Source organism: Crinia signifera, chromosome 2 (assembly GCF_055691185.1).
Source record: "Crinia signifera chromosome 2, ASM5569118v1, whole genome shotgun sequence".
Classification (NCBI taxonomy): domain Eukaryota; kingdom Metazoa; phylum Chordata; class Amphibia; order Anura; family Myobatrachidae; genus Crinia; species Crinia signifera.
This window is the reverse complement of record NC_139218.1, coordinates 53,650,204-53,670,128: the sequence shown is the minus strand read 5'-3', so window position 1 is coordinate 53,670,128 and position 19,925 is coordinate 53,650,204. Positions and strand designations below refer to the sequence as shown.

The 19,925-nt window shown below is 44.2% G+C and overlaps 1 protein-coding gene across 3 annotated transcripts in view; it reads right to left on the bottom strand.

The window, feature by feature from the left end:
- WDR81 (WD repeat domain 81) overlaps positions 1-19,540 on the bottom strand; it is a 55,588-nt gene extending 36,048 nt beyond the window's left edge. Inside the window, exons 1-4 of one of the 3 annotated variants that reach the window (XM_083172124.1) lie at positions 19,357-19,540; positions 10,970-11,051; positions 4,743-8,289; positions 2,840-2,947 (exon numbers count right to left, since the gene is read on the bottom strand). In XM_083172124.1, the coding sequence (XP_083028250.1) occupies positions 2,840-2,947; positions 4,743-8,238 (3,604 nt within the window). In that variant the 5' untranslated portion in view covers positions 8,239-8,289; positions 10,970-11,051; positions 19,357-19,540. Of the gene's footprint in view, positions 1-2,839; positions 2,948-4,742; positions 8,290-10,969; positions 11,052-19,257; positions 19,280-19,356 lie in introns of those variants that run through there. The other 2 variants (XM_083172125.1, XM_083172126.1) reach the window with 2 other exon arrangements.
- Positions 19,541-19,925: the final 385 nt, after the last annotated feature.

The following is a 19,925-nucleotide window of genomic DNA, read 5'->3' as shown; positions in this document are numbered from 1 at the left end:
TCAGCAGGTGGAAGGGGTGTCCACGTAAATGGGCGTGGATTGTCGAGATCCGGCTTGACCGCAACGATTCACGGGCGTTCTTGGCAAAACGGGCCTACCTTTTAAAGTCGGACCCGTTCTGTCAATCTGCCTCTTCAATGCTGTCGGGAAAGACCATATTGAATAGGCGCCCTCTGCTATTTCCCCTGTCAGAAATAGCGGCAGGGATTGAATATCCCCCATAATTATTAAAGGTTTAAAAAAGACATAAGTGCATTGAGTTCAACCTATTTACAAAATTATACTATATTATCTCCAGCATTCCCTGAGCCCTTGGCCGATATTGATACTTGTTTAGTTTCAAGGCGGCCGATGTATCGGATGCGATATTGGCCGATCCGATTTTTTACCTGTTCATAACCCCACTATCCACTACGCATGGAGTTGATTTTATATATGTGGCGAGCGCAGTAATCCGCGTCCCCTCACCATGCTTCGGGCTCGGTGGCTCACTGCGCTCGCCACACTATATAAGATCAACTCCATGCTTAGTGGATAGTGGGGTTATGAACAGGTAAAAAAAAAAAAAAATCGCATTGGATCGGCCGATATCGCATCCGATATATCGGCCACCGTGAAACTAAACAAGTACCCAGATATTAGCCCTACTGGACCTCCCACTGATTAGATTTTAGATTGTTTAAGAGGCTAGACCAACTTATAGGCAATCAGGTTTGCCACCTATGGATACACAGGGGATGGCAGAGAAAAATACTGTAAGTTACAATTAACATTTTAATTTTGGTACTGGAAGAGACACCCACTTCATATACTACACAACCGTTCATATATACATTTTTAAAAGACTAAAAACAGGTGCTCTAAATGTACCTAGCTACAATCATCTACTACAAAGTCTGTTATAGCATATTTTCACACAGGCCTGGCTAAACTGTGGAGCTCCAGCTGTTGTGAAACTACAAGTCCCAGCATTCTTTCCACAATTTTGCTATTAGGGAATGCTAAAACTGTTGCAGGACATATTTAAATGTGTAGTTTTACAACCACAGGTTGGCAAGACCTGGTATGAAACACCAAGTTTGTATTCACTAAGGAGATGATTTTGATGATTTTGCTCAAATATACGTCAACCATAGAATGATGGTGATGGTGACCTGAGAGTCCCTCTAGACCAGTGGTGGCCAACCTGTGGCTCTCCCCCTTGTAAAGTGCGGCTCCTGCTCCCACTGCTGCCTGCCGCCCACCGTCTGTCCCAGTCCCCCCTGCTGCCGGTTCCCTGAATCCCTTCTCCTTCTGAGGGGAGGAGAGCGCCCATCGCGCATCTCTCCTACCCCTTACTGTGCATCCTTGTGACTGGGCCGTCTGCCAATCAGAGCTTGCGGGCCAGCAGCCAATCAGGAGCAGGCCAGCGAGCTTTGATTGGTGGACGGCCTAGTCACAGGGAAGTGAGGGGGAAGGAGACGCGCGGTGTGCTGTGCTGTGCTCTCCTCCCATCAGTGACATGACAGGAGGACTGCAGGGGGACACCAGACTGTCCTCTCCCCGCCTGGCAACAGCAGCAGCAACAACGGTGAGTGCTGCTGCTGTGAAATTTGCACTGTGGGGGCATAGCAGTTTGTGGCACTGTGGGGGCATTGCAGCTTGTGGCACTATGGGGGCATACCAGCTTTTTGGCACTGTGGGGGCATACCAGCTTTTTGGCACTGGGCGCATACCAGCTTTTTGGCACCGTGGGGGCATACCAGCTTTCTGGCACCGTGGGGGCATACCCGGCACCCTGTGGTGCATATGTATATATGGCACTGCACTATTGGAGGCATATTGGTTTCACACCCACCCAAGGGGTCAAAATGGAGTACGTCCCTTTTTTAGGCGCATGCGCCTTCGGCGCACGCATGATGTCGGCTCTTTAGCTTGACTACCGATATTTTTCGGCTCTTTACCTCTGGCCAGTTGGCCGCCCCTGCTCTAGATGGACGGTGTAATGGTTAGCGTTACTGCCTCACAGCACTGAGGTTATGGGTTTGATTCCCTCCATGGCCCTAACTGTGTCGAGTTTGTATATATTCTCCCCGTACTTGCGTGGGTTTCCTCCGGGTACTCCGGTTTCCTCCCGCAATCCAAAATTATACTGGTAGGCTAATTGGCTCCCAACAAAATTAACCCTAGAATGTCTGTGTGTGCATGTGCATGTGGTAGGGAATATAGATTGTAAGCTCCACTGGGGCAGGGACTGATGTGAGTGGTCAAATATACTGTGTATAGCGCTGCGGAATTTGTATGCGCTATATAAGAAACTGTTAATAAATAAATAAATGTGTGCACATTCAAGAGGAAGTGTGCGGGCAGCTGACATCTGGTGCCCGCCCCCCCGCACCCACGTCACGGGGTGTTTTAAAAGGGAATGCCCATCGTTTGAATGGGAACACCCATGAAACGCTGGGCGTTCCCATGGCAGCGACTACCCACCGCAGTGTTAGGTGCATGCGCCTGTTCACCGTGGCCATGTGCAGACACACAACATTGGTCCCCTGTGTGAATGCACAGAGATGAGAATGAAGCAGAATAACCCCCATGATCTGTTTGGGGTCCTGAGGACAGAGTTGGAGAATCCTATTACATTGTAGTGCTTATTTCCTGTGCTTCAGCAATGTATTTGGTTTGCCAACCCCTTCCTATGCATGTTATGTTTTGCCCATGATCTGGTTCTGCAGAGCATTGTAGTAAATTATAAACAAGCGAAAATTATAATAATGATAATAATCATCAGTTTCTAGTCGGTCTAAAACCTACCGCTTCATTACCTAGACATTCCTCAAGACAAGAGACAAACAATTACCAACATAACAGGACACCAGCAACCTCAGCAGATTCCTTGCAATGCAGCGGGAGGTCACAGTTGGGCCTAGCTTGGCCGACAGCCATCTCACCATCTTACAGGCAGTATCTGCAAAACAAAACACACAGATTTATGAACACAAAACAAGCTTCAATTAATCAAAGTAAGAAGAACCGCACATCATGCAGCCACGCTGCCCTCCACTGCGTCACAGAGTCATAGCTTCAGGACAGGGCTGTGAGTCGAACAACCAAGCAGTGGAGAAAATCATTGCTAGGGTGAGTAGTTCTAGTGATTTTTGCAATAATACAGATTAATAAGCTAATGGGATGTCATCCGCAATGCTGCCTGGGTCTTCTCCTAGCTCTATACTCCTCTCCCTCTCTTCAGTACTCCCCACATACATCTGTCTGTGACCCACGTTCATGTTTGTAAAGCAAAAAAAAAAAGGCAACTTGGCAAAAACATGTTGCTCTGCTTGTTGGGCAAATGTAAGGTGCAGAGAGATTTAGATTTTTAAAATGTAAGTTTTCCAGTATTTGTGGAGTACATACAAAAGCAGCAAGTATTTACCCTGCACAGAAAATATATAACTTATCCAGAACCTAAGTCTCTCTGCATGTGTTACATCTGCTCCACCTACCTGGTATAGACACCAGGGTGTTGCGACACACACTTTGGGAACCACTGCTTTAGAGCAGTGGTTCTCAAACTGGGTCCTCAGGACCCCACACAGTTCACGTTTTCCATGCCAACGGACGGGTGCACTCATTACTCACTCACTCACTGACACAATTTAAAAGATCCACATGTGGAGCTAATTATTTTACTTGATTCTGCATGCACTGTGTGGGGTTAGTCTGTGGGGGGAGGACGTTGACAGATGGTAAATCAAACTGGTTTTGCAGTGTAAATGATTGCCGCTTTAAAAAAATTGGAGATTTGGGAAAATAAACACTGTGCGATTTGAACTAAAAAAATCAAATCACATACGATAAATCACACCACATGTGGGCATCATAAGTCTGATGGGGGAGGACGGCTAGGGGTAGAATGCTCCCCAAAATTCATCAGAATTTGACTGTCATGATCCTGCGACCTTTATCGTGACCAAACTATAAGCCCTCCCACCATTTAGCAGTGTAAGTCTCCCCAAAGTTTCTGCTTGTGTTCACTTTAAGCATATTTATCAATGTGTTAGTAGCAGAAGAATGAAAAACAAACATCTAAGTCAGTGATTTCCAACCTTTTTACCTTGCGGCACACTAAATAAGATTTTAAAATTGCCAAGGCACACCATGAGATCCCCACAGGTCAAAACACATTGGCCCTACAGGAAAAAATCCAAACCTATTGGCCCCCAATATAAAAAACAATCACACTGTTCACCACAGGTAACACAAATAAAATACATTCGCCCTTTACATGAAAAGAAGAGACCAGTAAATAACAGTTGAACTGGTGGTGGCTGTAAACTGGTTTGGGCATCTCTAGATCTGGGGGCACACTTGAGAACAGCTCAAGGCACACTAGTGTGCCACGGCACAGTGGTTGAAAAACACTAATCTAAGTGATTATTATGGATACAGCAATTCTCCTATACACCAGCTTGTAAAAATATACCACCTGTCAATTACAGCCCCACTTACCACAGTACTAATAAAATGCACAGATCCCTATAAGTGGAGTTGTTACCGATAGCAACCAATTATATTCTAGTTATCATTTATCTAGTAAATCTAGAATCAGAGTGATGGCTTGAAGCACCCTATACTTTTTCATTTTAAAAGATTTAAGAAATCTTTAGGAAGACTAAATCCACTGTGTAATATATTTGACATAAAATAGAATTAAAAAAGGACTTTTCCATATTCATAAAGGGAATACATAATCAATGCCTTACCTATTAATATCTTTTGTTCTTTTTCCTCTGTTTGATTATTTAAATCTGGCTCTTCTTCATCCAGTTCTCCATTGTCATTGGCTAGGACTGTATCGGCAGATGCATCAGTGGCGACGGACACAGTTAGTTCAGAGAGACCTGGTGATGGATCCCGCTCATCCTCTTCTTCAGATTCCTCACTCTGCTTTAAATCCTGGCTACTGTCTCCAGACTTCATGCTCCCCTTCTCCCGAGGGGATTCGCAATCTGCGACTTTCTCATCCCCAAGAGAAACTTCACTTGCACTACTTTTGTCACTCAACCTGCCAAGGCTGAGAGACTCTGGCTCTGGTGGCTGAAGAGGGTCACTGACATAAAGACCACTTTGAAAATCTTCATTTTCAGCCAAGTAAACCTGATCGTGGAAGCTAACACCAGACGTATAGTCTAAGAGTTCATGGGTAGAGGAACTGTGATCTACACTGCTCTGTCTACCTTCACCAAATTCACCGGAGACTGGGCTTTCCCCTCCACTTTCCTCATCCTCTGCTACTCCCGAGAGCAACTTTCCTTCATCACTGGAGCTCTCCACGCCAATAAGGATTTGAAAGACGTGATTAAGTAAATTAGAAAGAAATGCTTGCAAGCCCAAACGTACTATTAACTGTGCCACAAAGCAATCTGTATAGAGGTAAAACCTCCCATGAAGATAGGAAGGGTTTTCATAAGCACCAATAAGGGGCTTCAATAAATACTTGTTTGCATTCTTAGGCCCTAAAGCTTTGGCCACCGGCTCAAAGAGATACCAGGCTGCATATACAGCAGTGCTTTCTTCTGTCATTAATGACAAGACAAATGGAAGAATGATCTCCAACCCTTCGGGGGTTATGTCACAAAGAATACCATCTATTTGCTGCCACAACTGGAACACCAGCTCACGCCCCTGGCTGTCATCTTCTGTTCTTCGTGATTGGTAAGTTAAGATAAATTTATGCAGATTTGGAAAATACTTTGGGAAAGGAATGGTGGAACAATAAGGACTGAGAAGTTGTGAGGGACTGGGTGGAGGAAGACCGTTGGAAATGTGAGGAAATTCAAATAACTTGACTTGTCCTTCAACATTCACATCACCAAAAAGCACGTCATCTGGGGTGTCCAGCTGCAACAGGGACTCTAGCGTTTGCAAGAGAGGAGTTGGAATCTCCTTAACATGGTGTCTACTGAGATTACGGACTAAAACATAGCGCTCCATCAGAGAAGCTTTGGGTGCCGTAGTGTGAATCCTTGGTGCAAATATAATCTCTGCCATCATCACACCCAGAGCCTGGATATCTCGCTGAAAAAAATCTAGAAGGCTCAGCGGAAGCTTTTCTGGAGAATCTTTCACAGGAAGAATGGTGCTATGCAAACCTTGAACTAAAAATATATCCAGTTTCTCTAATTCTTCCAAAGCCTGTATAGGGTTAAAACCTTCAGGGAGTGACAGTTTGCCCCCACTTTCATCAGGTGCACCCTTATATTGTCTGCTTGACTTAATAGGTACTCTGCTGTCACCTGAGAAGTTACTGGCACCAGTAATTTGGAGAGATGGTACACTGGCTGGATCAATGTTCTTCCCTGCAGTTCCTAAGGCATCCAGAGCCTCCGTCCCTTGTTCCAGATCTTCATCTGCAGTGCTTGCTTTCTCACTGATCCAATGGCCCTCACAAGGAGTGGCCTCCAGTACAAGGCCATTAACAGTGTGTTTGTCATCACAAATGCTCATCTCAACTATGTTATGTCTTGATGGAACTATAGTAGGAGCTTCATAGAGAGAATATCCAGGGCCCAGAAGACGTTTAGGATGTGGTTGATCAAACAACTGCACAACTCCATAACATGTCAAGTTTGTATGATTATCCACCAGATGGAGGCAGACATTCTTTTCTTTGACTGCATTTTTCCCTGTCAATTTGTACCCGAAAGTGAGGTCAATCCAGTGATGAAGATCCTGAGAAACATCCCTGCTTTCCAGGAGTGCTCGGTGGACATGAATGAAGTCTTCATAAGAGCTGCACCAAGATGGAATGTCGAGATCCAACATGTCTGGATGAATAGATTTGAAGATAGTAGGGTCTGTGTAAAACTCTGGAATACACTCATCAGGTGTCCATCCCTGCATACGCTCCATGCTTGCAGGGTATTCATTGGGTTCCCACTGAGAGCGTACATGATTGCACAGCACAGATTTAGGTGTCCTCCTAGCCTTATAGACATAGTAGGTGATGTCAGATAGTACATCGGAGATATGATGAGGCACATGCAGCTGCTCGGAGCTGCTTCCCCCTGCTACAAAAGCCTGTTTTGTCATTTCATATGTGAATTCAAGTTGTTTGTCTCCTTTGTTCAGACGAAATTTGGATTTTTTCAGGTCCCTAAATCTGCCATTCTTGGTAGTAAAATCTACAACCCAGGGTAAAACTGGGTGGTAATTTGGGTCCCCTTGTCTTCTACCAACCAGCTTATTCAGATACATAAGGTAATCAAAGTTGCTAATACTTCCATGAATCCAGCCTAGAACTCTCTCCTTCAGCTCATGGTTGCAGTTAGTACATAGTCCACCAGCGGCTTTCACCTGCTCTGTGACGTCTCCTGAATCGGCTGTACAGTACAAATCGCTGTCAAATGGCCTTTCATAATCGATGAAGTTTGGCATTAATTGGCTGCAAAGTTTCTCATCAACAGCTACATTGCATAAGGAAATACCTCCACTTGACAGGCCTGCCTGGTGACAGGCCTTCATGGCCTGGAGTACATTATACAGGATAAAGAGTACTTTGGCATGGCTATTTGCAAGTTTTGCTGGGCTAAAAGTGACCGCGTCATATAAGGAGTACTGCACATAAGGTAATATGATGTACAACATGTCAGAAGACTCTAACAGAGCTTCAGCAGGGACAATATTAGGGCAGGAAGGTGCCCCTAAAACAAAACTGGCATTCTCTTTAGATGGAGAGAGACTGGTAGTTGCCTTATTTATGAGAATGAAGGAGCAACCATAGACTTTCTGCAGAGACAACTTGAGCGCATCCAAGGCCTGCATGCTTGGCACTTTTGTTAGACTTTCGTAGTGCTGTACGTAAGTCCTGTGAGCTTTGTTCCACGTGTTTTTATAATTTTGCTGAGTAACATTTTGCATAAACCTGATCAAAGATTCATCACAGTTTTGTTCTTGCAGAAAACCATTGTTCAATGTGACGGTGTAGGCCAGCCTACTTTTCTTCAGTCCATGAATTTCTACCCTTGTCCAACCAACCGGTAATTTCTGCACAGACCGCTGCAAAAAGGTCTTTATTTCCACACTGCTGAATCCTTCCAGCTTTGGGCATTGCGCCGGTACTGCTCTGCGTTCTTTCAGGTTTAACAGCCATTTCTGAGGCACAAGTGCGATCACATGACTTCCCTCCTGAGAAACAGCAAGATAACTTCGGTCAATGTGAAGTTCTTTCTTAACAGATTTTATCAACCACTCCATCATTGGCCAGGATTACATTGGTTTTTATCGAGGTCACATTTTAGTATCTCCACACTGCAAAATAAAAAGAATATATTTATTTAAAAGGTGATATAAAAAAAACACCACAAAAAAACAAACAAACAACAGTGCTTTTCACTCGTAATGCTGAACATCCCCAACAATGGGAAACCAGTTAGGAATCACATTAGGATTTCCGACAATAGAGACATTTCCTGTATGCTGAAATCCAAAAAAGATATAATATATCAGAACTGCATAGTAGGCACTGTCCTCACAAGAGAATGTAGTAATATCCCGGAACACAAAATGTCAATGGTCAGGATGATAAATGGGGTTAGGGCCAGGTTAGATGGTTAGGGTTAGAATTAGGGTTAAAATACTTGGGGATTCTGTGTGATGGGATATTGATACTAACAATAATAATACAATTATTAATAATAATAATAATAATAATAAAGTGCCAAAAAGTATCATGCTCCCAGTCATAACGATTGTTACTTTTGATTGAAAAAAAAAAATGAATCAGATGAAATGTATGTATAGAAGAAACATATTCAAGTTATTTGCGTAAATTTAGATGGTCAATTAGCAAACTCATCAGAAGAAGAGTAGTGAGGTCACGCCTATAAAATATAAAACTTCTGTTTGTAGAGTGAAGTCACAAAGCTATTTATCTGTCACTGAAGGAAAAACCTAGAATAAGGAGAACTTCACATAAATACAATCAGTATAAATAGACATAATGTATTCCCAATATTAGAAAAAATAACATATTAGAAGTCACTAGAGCAGGACAGGCCAACATGTGGCTCTCCAGATGTTGTGAAACTACAAATCCCAGTATGCCTTGCCACAGTCAACACTCCCTTATAGCAAAACTGTGGCAAGGCATGATGGGATTTGTAGTTTAAAAACACCTGGATAGCCACCAGTTGGCCAGGCCTGCACTAGAGTGATGTGACCTATGTAAAAGCATTAATCTGGTCATGCCATATTGACAAAACTGAACTTATTATCTCCCCCCCCCCCCCCACACCAAGAGTTACACCTGCTACTAATGTCTCTATCACTGTTAACAACACCATCATCTCCCCCGTTCCCCAACTCTGCTGCTTGGGTGTCACGCTCAACTCTTCCCTCTCCTTTGCACCCCACATCCAAGCTCTGGCCCATTCTTGTCAGTTCCAGTTACGCAACATTGCTCGCATCAGGCCTTTTCTCTCACAGAGCGCAACTAAGCTGATCATCCACTCACTGGTCATCTCACGGCTTGACTACTGCAATGTTCTCCTCACCGGCCTCGCTCGCTCTCAACTGGCTCATCTCCAATCTGTCCTTAACTTTGCAGCTAGGCTTATCTTCCTCTCCTGGTGCTCTACTTCTGCCACTCCCCTTCAACAAAATCTGTACTGGCTCCCATTCCCCTACAGAATCCTCTTCAAACACCTCACACTTACATACAGGGCCATCTTTAATTCCATTGCTCCATATACTGTTTCTCTAACCTTATCTCCATTCATACACCCTCCCGCCCTCTACGGTCGGCCGACGACTGTCGTCTCTCCTCCACCCTGATCACTGCTTCCCACGCTACAGTACAGGACTTTGCCCGTGCTGCACCCCTTCAGTGGAACGCACTCCCCCACTCCATTAGACTCTCTCCGACCTTGCAAACCAAATGGGCACTGAAAACTCACCTATTTATCAAAGCGTTCCCATCCCGCTGCATTACCTAGTCCTGAGGCTGGTACTCCAACCCCCTACCTGTTTACATTCTGCTATCTGCTACCACCCACTTGCTTGCACCTCATGTAATCGGTCTGTCTCCCCTTCCTACTAGATTGTAGGGCCCTCTTCCCTTCTGTTGTCAAAGCCCTCTTCTCTTCACATTTCACTCACAGCTCTCCCATACTCAGTGACCATCTTTGTCCGCATACTCATCTCCATCATTGGCCTCAAGCCTCTAGTTGTATGTTAATGGAGTCCTCACTACTTATATCCAAGCTGTAATGTGTACTGAACTGTGGCAGTCTTTATTTGTACTCTATTTCTTTTATTTATTCAATGTAATGCCAAATTTTGTCTCCCTGTACTGTTCCTTTGTACGGCGCTGCGAAACTCCCTGTGGCGCCTTATAAATAAAATAATAATAATCCCTTATTTTGTGAATAGGGGTCAAATTATTTCTGCATATCTGAACTCCCAAATGTATGCAAATGTAGCGATAGCCTGGACCAGGCAATCAGCAGATTGGCCATTCATAGCTTCATGTTGAGGCAGCGTTCCGAGAAACGGGGGTGTGACATCCCCATTTTCCTGGAGGAGCGAAGCCGGGGTCCGTGCCATGCAAATTTCCTAGCCCTACAAGCTGCCAGGACTCTTCAGGGCAAGTAAGCTTCAGCCAATGCAAACTGACCAGTGTGATGGTGATATGAGTGTACAAACTACTGTACTTGGATCACAAATGCAATGCATTTGAATTTGGTGGACAGAATTGCAAAGCCACGTGTGTGCGGTTCTGCAACTCCGACAATCTCTGAATCAGGCCTAGGTCTCTACAACCCCTAAGGATGGAAAGGAGCTCTATTCTGATGGACTAAAACCCCTGATTAATGGGGGGGGGGGGGGGGGGAGTCAAAATGACTTGCGAATATCCTGGTCCTAATGGAAAAATAAACCTAGGGGGCAGGTGCAGAGCATGGACAGAAATAGTGATACTCCCTCTTCTCACCTTTGAGGAACAACACTGGCACAGGAAGTTAGGCGGAGGTCCAGCTGCTGCTAGTTGCCTTAGTGTAGTCATTAAATAACATCTGCAAGACAAATGTAAATCTACATGAAATGTATGGGACCAAAAATACATAAAAATAAAAAACTTTACATAAATGTATTGAATTGGAAAAAGCAGATACTCAAATAAAACCATAATATAGGAGAGCTAAAATAGAGAAAACATCGGTAAGAATTTATTTTAAGCTGCATAATCTAGTATTACATTAATACATATAGAAACTTCTAATAGGTTATTCCTAAAGGTTCCCATACATAAATGAAGATGAATTCGCCCGTGATCACCACTTGAGCGGCTTGAGAAGGTCCCAGGCGGCAGGATCGCATGCGATATATCACAAGCGGTCCTTTTAAATGCCATAGATCGCATTTGATCCCAGCCAAGCCTGCCATGCTCAGAGCAATCCAGGAGATTGTTTTTCCACCCGGGGAAATAAAAAAAAAAAAAAAAGGTTCTGGTGCAATGAGCACGTTACCGCACATCGCATCAGTCCTGTTTTAATTCCCCTGCAATTTGGGCTCTTTTCCAGTGAGTGTATGGAGGCCTTCATTTACCAGTAAACATGGCATAGTCCAAATGTGTAAAATGACAACTATAAGGAAAATTTATCTAATTTGGATCTCCTTTATAAAATAGTTTGGACAAAGTAAACCCAAACTTTTACTATTGATCACTAACACTCTGTACCTCTCAAACCCCATGCAGTTCCTCTTTCCTGCCTGGGGAGTTGCTCACTAATGTAGTGCTTAAAGTACAGCCGGTCTCTATTTCTGCACTGAAATACAGACCAGATTGTGCTAGAAGCATCACAGCAGAGAGCGACGCCCCAGGCAGGAAAGAGGAACTGCACAGGTTTTAGCCCTGTACACACACATCGATTTGCTTTTGATTCAATGTTAGATTTGATTTTCTATTAGATCTGGCATTAGATCTTTCCATTGGATTTGGCATTAGATCTCTACTTTTGGATTAGATATCGAATTAGATATTCATTCATGGTACACTCTACACATTCAATTTACTAGATCGAATTCGATAGTTCCTTGGCTGCACAGTAGATTTTTCTGTTCGATTTTGTGAAAACGGGAGCGCGCATCAAATCAAATGTAGATCGAAAGTGACACAAAAACCATTCGATTTCATTTAGGATTCGATACGATTCTGCTTCTATAAGCAAAATCGAATCAAAAATCGGGAAAAATCGATGCATGTGTACAGGAAGCTAGAATGAATGTGATATTTCCTGGATGAGCCTGTTAAACATAAATAATGTCAGATAACCCGTTAAGTCTGTGCATTTGATGCCCCTTTCAGACCGCACTAAAAAAACAGTGTTTTGCCGATTTTTAACCGTTTTAAAATGGTAATATGTGCGGTCTGAAAGGTGCAGAACCGATTTACTGTTTTAAAAAAGACGTTTTTGCTAATCAATTAAAAAGCAGGGTCCTACCTGTTTCAGACCCGGTATTTTGGCACCAAAATCGGGTCTGAAATGGTATTTAGGACCCAGCCAATAGTCGTCCGCTCTGTGCATATCTAATGAGCGGACCACTGTTGGTCCCCCCCCCCCCCAACTTGGGCAGCGCAGGAAGGGAATGATCATGCTGGGGGCAGGGGGTCCCTGCAGTGTAAGTTAGATCAGTGACGGGGTCCCTAAAGCGGATGGGAACTAGTAGTACTAGTACCCCCTGCCCCCAGCGCGGTCATTCCCTTTCCTGCGCTGCCCAGGTAGGAGAGGGGGGGGTTTAGACCACTGTTGTGCCATCCCTCCAGCAGCGTCCGCTCTACCTTCCACACACCCGGCAGCAGCGTCCGCCCTAAAAACCACCCACCCGGCAGCAGCGTTCGCCCTACCTCCCACCCGACAGCACTAGCAGCTTCAGCGCAAGCACCCCCCTGGCCCGGGAAGCAGGTATATGGGGTGCATCGGGCAATGGGTAGGCCGGGGGGGATCGTGCTTAGAACACTGGCTTTGACCCTGTATTTAAAAACTTGGTACTTGTGTATTATCACGGCGCCCATTGCATCGCATACCACTAATTAAGGTACGCGATGGGACCCGATTTTTGGGTCCAAAGACCCACACTGTACAATAAAATATCGCATTGCATGCCATTAAAATGGCATGCGATGCGATTTTTAATTGTACAAGCACCCTGATGGGTGATTACTATGTTAAATGCACTCCCATTGTCAACGCCACCCCCACTATCAACGCCAACCCGAAGCGTGGCGAGCGCAGCGGTACGCGTCCTCCGACCTTTTCATACCCCCACTTTCCACGTCGGCGTGGAGTTGATTTTAGATAGTGTGGCGAGCCACCGAGCCCGAAGCGTGGCGAGCCCCGCGAGGGGACGCGGAATACATGTGAAGTAATCCGTGTTAGCTCGCCAAGCTTTGGGCTCGGTGGCTCGCTACGCTCGCGACACTATCTAAGATCAACTCCACGCCGACGTGGATAGTGGGGGTATGAAAAGGTCGGAGGACGCGTACCGCTGCACTCGCCACGCTTCGGGTTGGCGTTGATAATGGGGGTGGCGTTGACAATGGGGGTGCATTTAATGGTACTTGTGTAGTTTCTTGGCGCCAGCATGGCGCTGTGCGTCTGAGTCCCCTTGCGGGGCTCGCTTCACTCGCCCACGCTGCAGGCTCGGTGGCTCGCCAAGCTATCTAAAATCAACTCCATGCCAACATGTATAGTGGGGGTATGAACTATCCATGTTGGCATGGAGTTAAGTTAGTTTATTTTAGATAGTTGTGGCGAGCGTACAACCCGGAAGTTGTTGGAAACGTTTTCAAATACAGGGTCAAAGCCAGTTATGCGGTCTGAAAGCAGCATGAAATACTTGGGACCAGAACTATTGATTGGATTTTGTTTGTATTAAGGAATATTTGCATAACATTATTTATTTACACTTTCTTATATAGCGCAGCATATTCCATTGTGCTTTACAATTGGAAACAACAGTGATTCAACAAACTGGGTAGATACAAACCAACATGGAGGGAATCTATATAACGAGATATCATGGTTAGAAGGCTCAAGTCTAAAAACTAAATGCATTTAATACACATAGCATAGCAAGGCCCTCTATATAATATTTCACAACATCTTGTGCATAAAACCAAGTTTGTGTACATTGAATCATCAGAAAGCAAAGCCGTTACTATCTGAGTCACTCCTACAAAAAAAAACCTAAAAACTCTGTACTTTTGGATATGGGAGGCCCAAACTCTACAAAAAGGCAATTTTAATAAAATGATTATGTACCCTTAGGACAACAGCATGGCATAGTGCAAGCAAGGAAACTAGCCCAAAGAGGTTATTCTAGTGAAGAAATTGCTTCTGACAGGAAAAATTCTTCTCCACAATCATGTGATGTCTCTTACTCATGTATACAGTACATGTCCTCCTGCTAACTGAGAGGCAGCCAGCATAGGGAAATGGATTTCATTAACAAAAAATGTGATCCTATCACTATGGTTCCCTCATTATGGTTTTATAACTGCATTTTACATACTTTTACTGTATGCTTGCCTGCCTAGAGAGATCAAAAATGTACTCGATCCGCTTACTTGCTGCTGGTGTATTCAATAAGGGAGTGAATTAAAAAAGTATCAGGTATATACAGATATACATGTATACCAGTGCTCTCCCCATGCTATATTTCTCAGGCAGTCTGCCGGGCGAAAATTCCCCTGCCACCCGGCACTGTGGCACGGTCAAAAGTTGCGCTGCGCTGACATTTCATGAGAATACACTAATGCCTTTTTGCCTGTGTGCTGGTGCAGGCTGGCAGGGTCCGGGAGGAGGACAGTGCATATCCCTATTCCAATATAAAAGGGAAGACAGCGCTGCTTGGTTTGAAACTTTCTCCAGTTCTGTCACAGTGGTGCAGGCTGCATTACAACGTATAGTATTTCCCTTCACTCACAAATCATTGCTATGCAGTCACATTTAGCCAACTGAGTGATTATCTTTTCAGATTCAGCAGATTATGTTGCATTCACAGGGAAAAAACAACATGGTTAATGAGTATACCTGAAGTATTCAAGTTCACAGGAACCGTAAACAAGGTAAGCAGCTCTCATAACTGAAAGAACTAGCACCTCTTATCTTTCATAAATGGGAACTGTTCTGCTTTATAGATTATAGGGTTTTTTCATTTGTCATAGTTTCCTGGGTTTATTTTAATTTTAAAGCATGGCTCCTTTGTAATTTCACTGGAATAAGGAAATGACTAAAGAAGATATATATGTGTGGGGTCTTTGCGATTTGCCAAGCACACTCCTGAAAACCCTCAGGGCCTGATTCTGATTTGGGAATAAAAAAAGAGCAAGTAACGGTGTTCATGGACAAACCATGTTTCAATGCAAGGCGTGCAAGTATATAAATATTTTTTGCATGTATAGCAGTTGGATGCGGATTAGAAGCTATAGCCGGGCCGGGCGTGGATTAGAAGCTGGAGCCAGTCTGGATGCGGAATAGAAGGTGTTAATACTGGTACAGTTCAGAACATAAAGATATCAATTATTTGGGAGCACAATACTAAGCAGTAACATCAGCAGAAGTGATGTTGTACTGGCGACTTGGTCTTGACAAGAAGTCCCTCTTATAGTACCAAGCGGATGCTCATTGGATGCTGTGGTCAGCTGATCTTGGAGCAGCATCTGGATTGGCTATGGAAAGACAGCAGGTTTTACCAGGGAAAGTCCCGGAGCAGCAGCAGTGTAAACGGGCAACCCGGGTCATCTAAACCAGGACCCATTTACAGGATAACATCATCTCTAAGCGCCAACACTTGCATTTCTGTTGGTAAACTTCTGTTTCACTTACACATATAGTTTGTTTGGCCAGTAAAATAGGTTACCTCAGCACGGATATTAATGAATCTAGCGGCTAAATGAATATTAATTTTAATAATAATAATATTAACCCATGTTAGTGCAAGCCTTTAAAAGTGTAGAATTTTTTTTTTATTTTTTTTTACAGGCTCACAGAGATGAGTCTTCAAAAGTTCTGTAGATGGGCAGTCTGTTGAATGATCTCACAGCTGCTCTTTGCAGAAGCATAGCTGGGGCTGGCTCTGCACTAATCTCATACTGCCACCTGTGGAACTGAAGATGGCAGCTCCCATATCTATCAAACCAAGTATTTCACATTCAGAGCACGGGTAGAAGAAATAATGCTGCTTTCACACCCCAAAACCTGCTTAGACCAGGTATTTAAAACGTGTCAGAGCAAGTTTAACCCCTTTCACACCGTATGTAAATACCTGGTCTAAAGCAGGTTTGCGGTGTGAAAGCAGCTGACACATCCCAGAGATGCGCTGGGCAGTGACCTCTTGGAGGTATAGAGGGGATCAGGCACCAGAGCCCCCACCTAGACTGCCAGCAGGAGCTCCCGCACTGCAGGCAGGGAGGAGAGCAGCAGGATGCTGGAAGGGTAATGGTAGGGGGTCTGACACTGAGCATTAGCTGGTCCCCTCTGAACCAGCGCAGTGCATATTTAATGAGCCGGCCGCTCATTACATATGTAATTAGCTGTCGGCTCATTAAATATGCACTGCGCTGGGGACCAGTAGTGCTCACTGCTGCCTGGGTACCATTTCAGACAGCAAAAAAATGGGTCTGAAACGGGTAGGACCCTGTTTTTTTACTGTTTCCAAAAACCGTTTTGTTTTTTTGAAACGGTAAAATCACTCTGCACCTTTCAGACCGCAGATATTACCGTTTTAAAACGGTAAAAAAATCGGCAAAATACAGTTTTTTTAGTGCGGTCTGAAAGGGGCATAAGGCATGTGGCCTGTTTCAAAGGAAGAGGGGAGAATTGCTCATTGGAGTGCTAGTCATATATGACTTAAATCTACCCTATGAAATTAGCGCTTGTCTAAAACCAGCTAATCATTTCCTCTCAAACAATCTCAACTAAAAAAGCAGTAACATGGCTCTCACAATCAGACGGTCTCTTCTGCAGCCCACCTTAGCATGACTGGAACTAGACAAGGAGGTGGTTTTGGCCTTGTCCTTTCTCTGGCCTGCATATTCAAAGTTCTCCCATACTTGTTTTCCTAGAATTGCTATGGCCCTTACGTTACCCTTTATCACGATAGTTCACTGTGTCCCACATCCAATCTACTTCCAGCATGTGTCTCCCTAATAGGCATGCATTTTACACAGCACACTACAGAAACTTCACTTATGAACCTTTGCAGTACTGAACACTGCATACACATAAAGCAGCAGATCATGGCTATCACGCTGAATTGAAGCACTCCAATAATATTCTGCTTTGCCTCTTGCAAGTCACTGAGGGGTAGATTTATTATATATTGAGCAAGTGTCTGGTTTTCAACTCCGGCCAATCAACGCCTGCCTGTCATTTTTCAAACCAAGCCTGTAACTTCACAGTTAGGAGATGATTGGCCGGTGATAAAAACCAGACACTTTATCACTTTATCAAGCTTAATAAATCTACCCCTGAGTAACCTCAGAAGCAGAGTGTAAGCTGCTCTTTAAAAACCACAATGAAAGCTAAGCGTCTTTATTGATATCCCAGGGGTCAACGTGCTGCTGAGGATTTGTTCCCTATTTATGCTAGTCCCAGAATTTACCTGAATTTTTCTGTTTCTGTATTTCTTCTTTAATTTCAATGAAACAGATTTGTAATGTATTAATATTAGTGTGTGTTATATTTGGTATTCACCTTAAGCAGTAGTTTTTTTTTCATAAAAACCTAATTTTAAAAAAATTCTGTCTTGGTGTTCCAACTAATTTTAGCAGTAAATATCAACCGTTACAATTTATTTATTACCAAGATTCTTATTCTCACCAAGGGCCTGATTCAGACGTGGATGCAATGTTTTTGGCTTGGACCCATTTAATTAGGTTCTGTATTCACAACATGTAAAGCCCCAGGGATGTACTTTTATTTGCGGAGCTGCAAGGAAAAATTGGTGTTAACACACCTGTTTGGCGTGTAACACCCGGAAAATATGTGGGAAACTAGGAATCTATGGGTAACCTCCAGAAGGTTTATCTGGAGTGCGAATGTCTGGCTCTGCATATCCTGAAGCAGATTTCCTGGCCTCGACTAGGCGCTGCGACAGCCAATCGTGTAGCCACAGGCTCACTCAGATGGCCAATTGTTTCACAGAATGATCTGATGGATACAGCAGTTGATCACCAAAGCAGGAAGTAGACTTCTATTTACACAAGACACCTCCTGCCAAATGAGACGCTACAGCTGATGTGTGTTGCATCCACCTCAATGATGGCCTAATTTGATGTGTGATATACTTTTTGTAAACCGGAATAACGGGAGAAATCCGTAAGGTCCGTAAACACTACGCGATATCGGCAGCTGCAGCGACCAGAAAGGGTGTCGGCATCAACAGTGTGTAGGATGAACGATGGTTGGGACCATGCTGCATGCCCTTGTTAATGATCCGTCAGCACGGACATCGCAGAGGGCCGTAAACTCTATGCAATATCGGCGGCTGCAGGGACCACAAAGGGTGTCGGCATTGACAGTGTGTAGGATGAACGATGGCTGGGACAGCTGGGACCATGCTGCCTGCTCTTGTTAATGATCCGTCGGCACAGACATCGCAGAGGGCCGTAAACAACCCATGGGATCCTGCATTGGTCGTCAATGGAGGAATACACAATGAGCGATATGGCTCAGAAGAGCTAAAATGAGCGATATCGCTTATTAGATCTCCCAGCGTGTACAGAACTTTAAGGTCCTTATAAACTGTATGATATGCGGCACCACCGATATAGTTAAGGATATCGGCAGTGCCATGAAAACGAACAACCCACGGGTAAAAAAAAAATGAAGACTATTGTAAAGGATATCATTCAGTGACGTTATCAGGATCCCTGCCTAACATGCGGGAGCGCGCACAATAATATAGTTAATGACAGCATAATCGTGCATTTAGATCATTAAAATCAGATACTGTGTGTACCCAGAATAAGTGTCTACGCCAACAACGACATAACAAATCAATGCTAAATGATGTGATGACAGGTTTATACCAATCATTACAATAAAAAATAAGATAGTAAAAGAAAACAATGTTATTATTACTACTACCACTACATAAACACACCCTGGAATGGAGCTATTTTCTAGTAAAGTGAAATGCCAGCACTACAACCTGCAAGTGTATCATTGACAAACAAAACTGAAGGTATACAGTATATAATATATGGTAAACAACATTAGGGGCCGCTCAGCAATCCTCAGACCCGCACCGGGCACGGTTACATCACAGCTCAAGCCTTGCTACCGGGGGGACAGCAATGAGTGTGACACTCACCCTCCTCCTGCACGCAGCGGCCTCTCTCCGCCTGTCCTGCTGCTTCTTAGCGCCGGGGTCTGGCTGTTGTTGCTGCTGCTGCGGCTGCACTGATGATGCGGGTCACAGCTTCACTTGTCCGGGTAGAAACAAGAAACTGAAGACAGTAGTTCCCCTCAGACTTTACACACAGACACTCAGACAGTAGCTAGGAGGGCAGCAACAGTAGCAAGATTGTGCCTGGTGACGCTTCCTCCTGTCTTGCTATATAATAGTGGCTAAACTCTTCCAGGTCATAGTCTGTGCTGCCCTGGAGCTACATGTCACATGAGATAAAGGAAGCTGATGTAAACTTATTGCCTGAAAAACAGTCCCAACTTTTGCAGTCAATTTTTCTTCTTCAGTCACTTGCACGTTTATTTAATTTTTTGAAATGCTAGCTGCAGTACCTGGCACCACTCTGGTGAAAGTCGGTGATAACGGAAGTTGGTTACCAAGGTTTTCAGATTACCTATGAATAACTCTATCACGTTACACCGTACATGTGTTCCGCAATGTTCTGATTGGTCGATATTGAGGCGCGTACATCT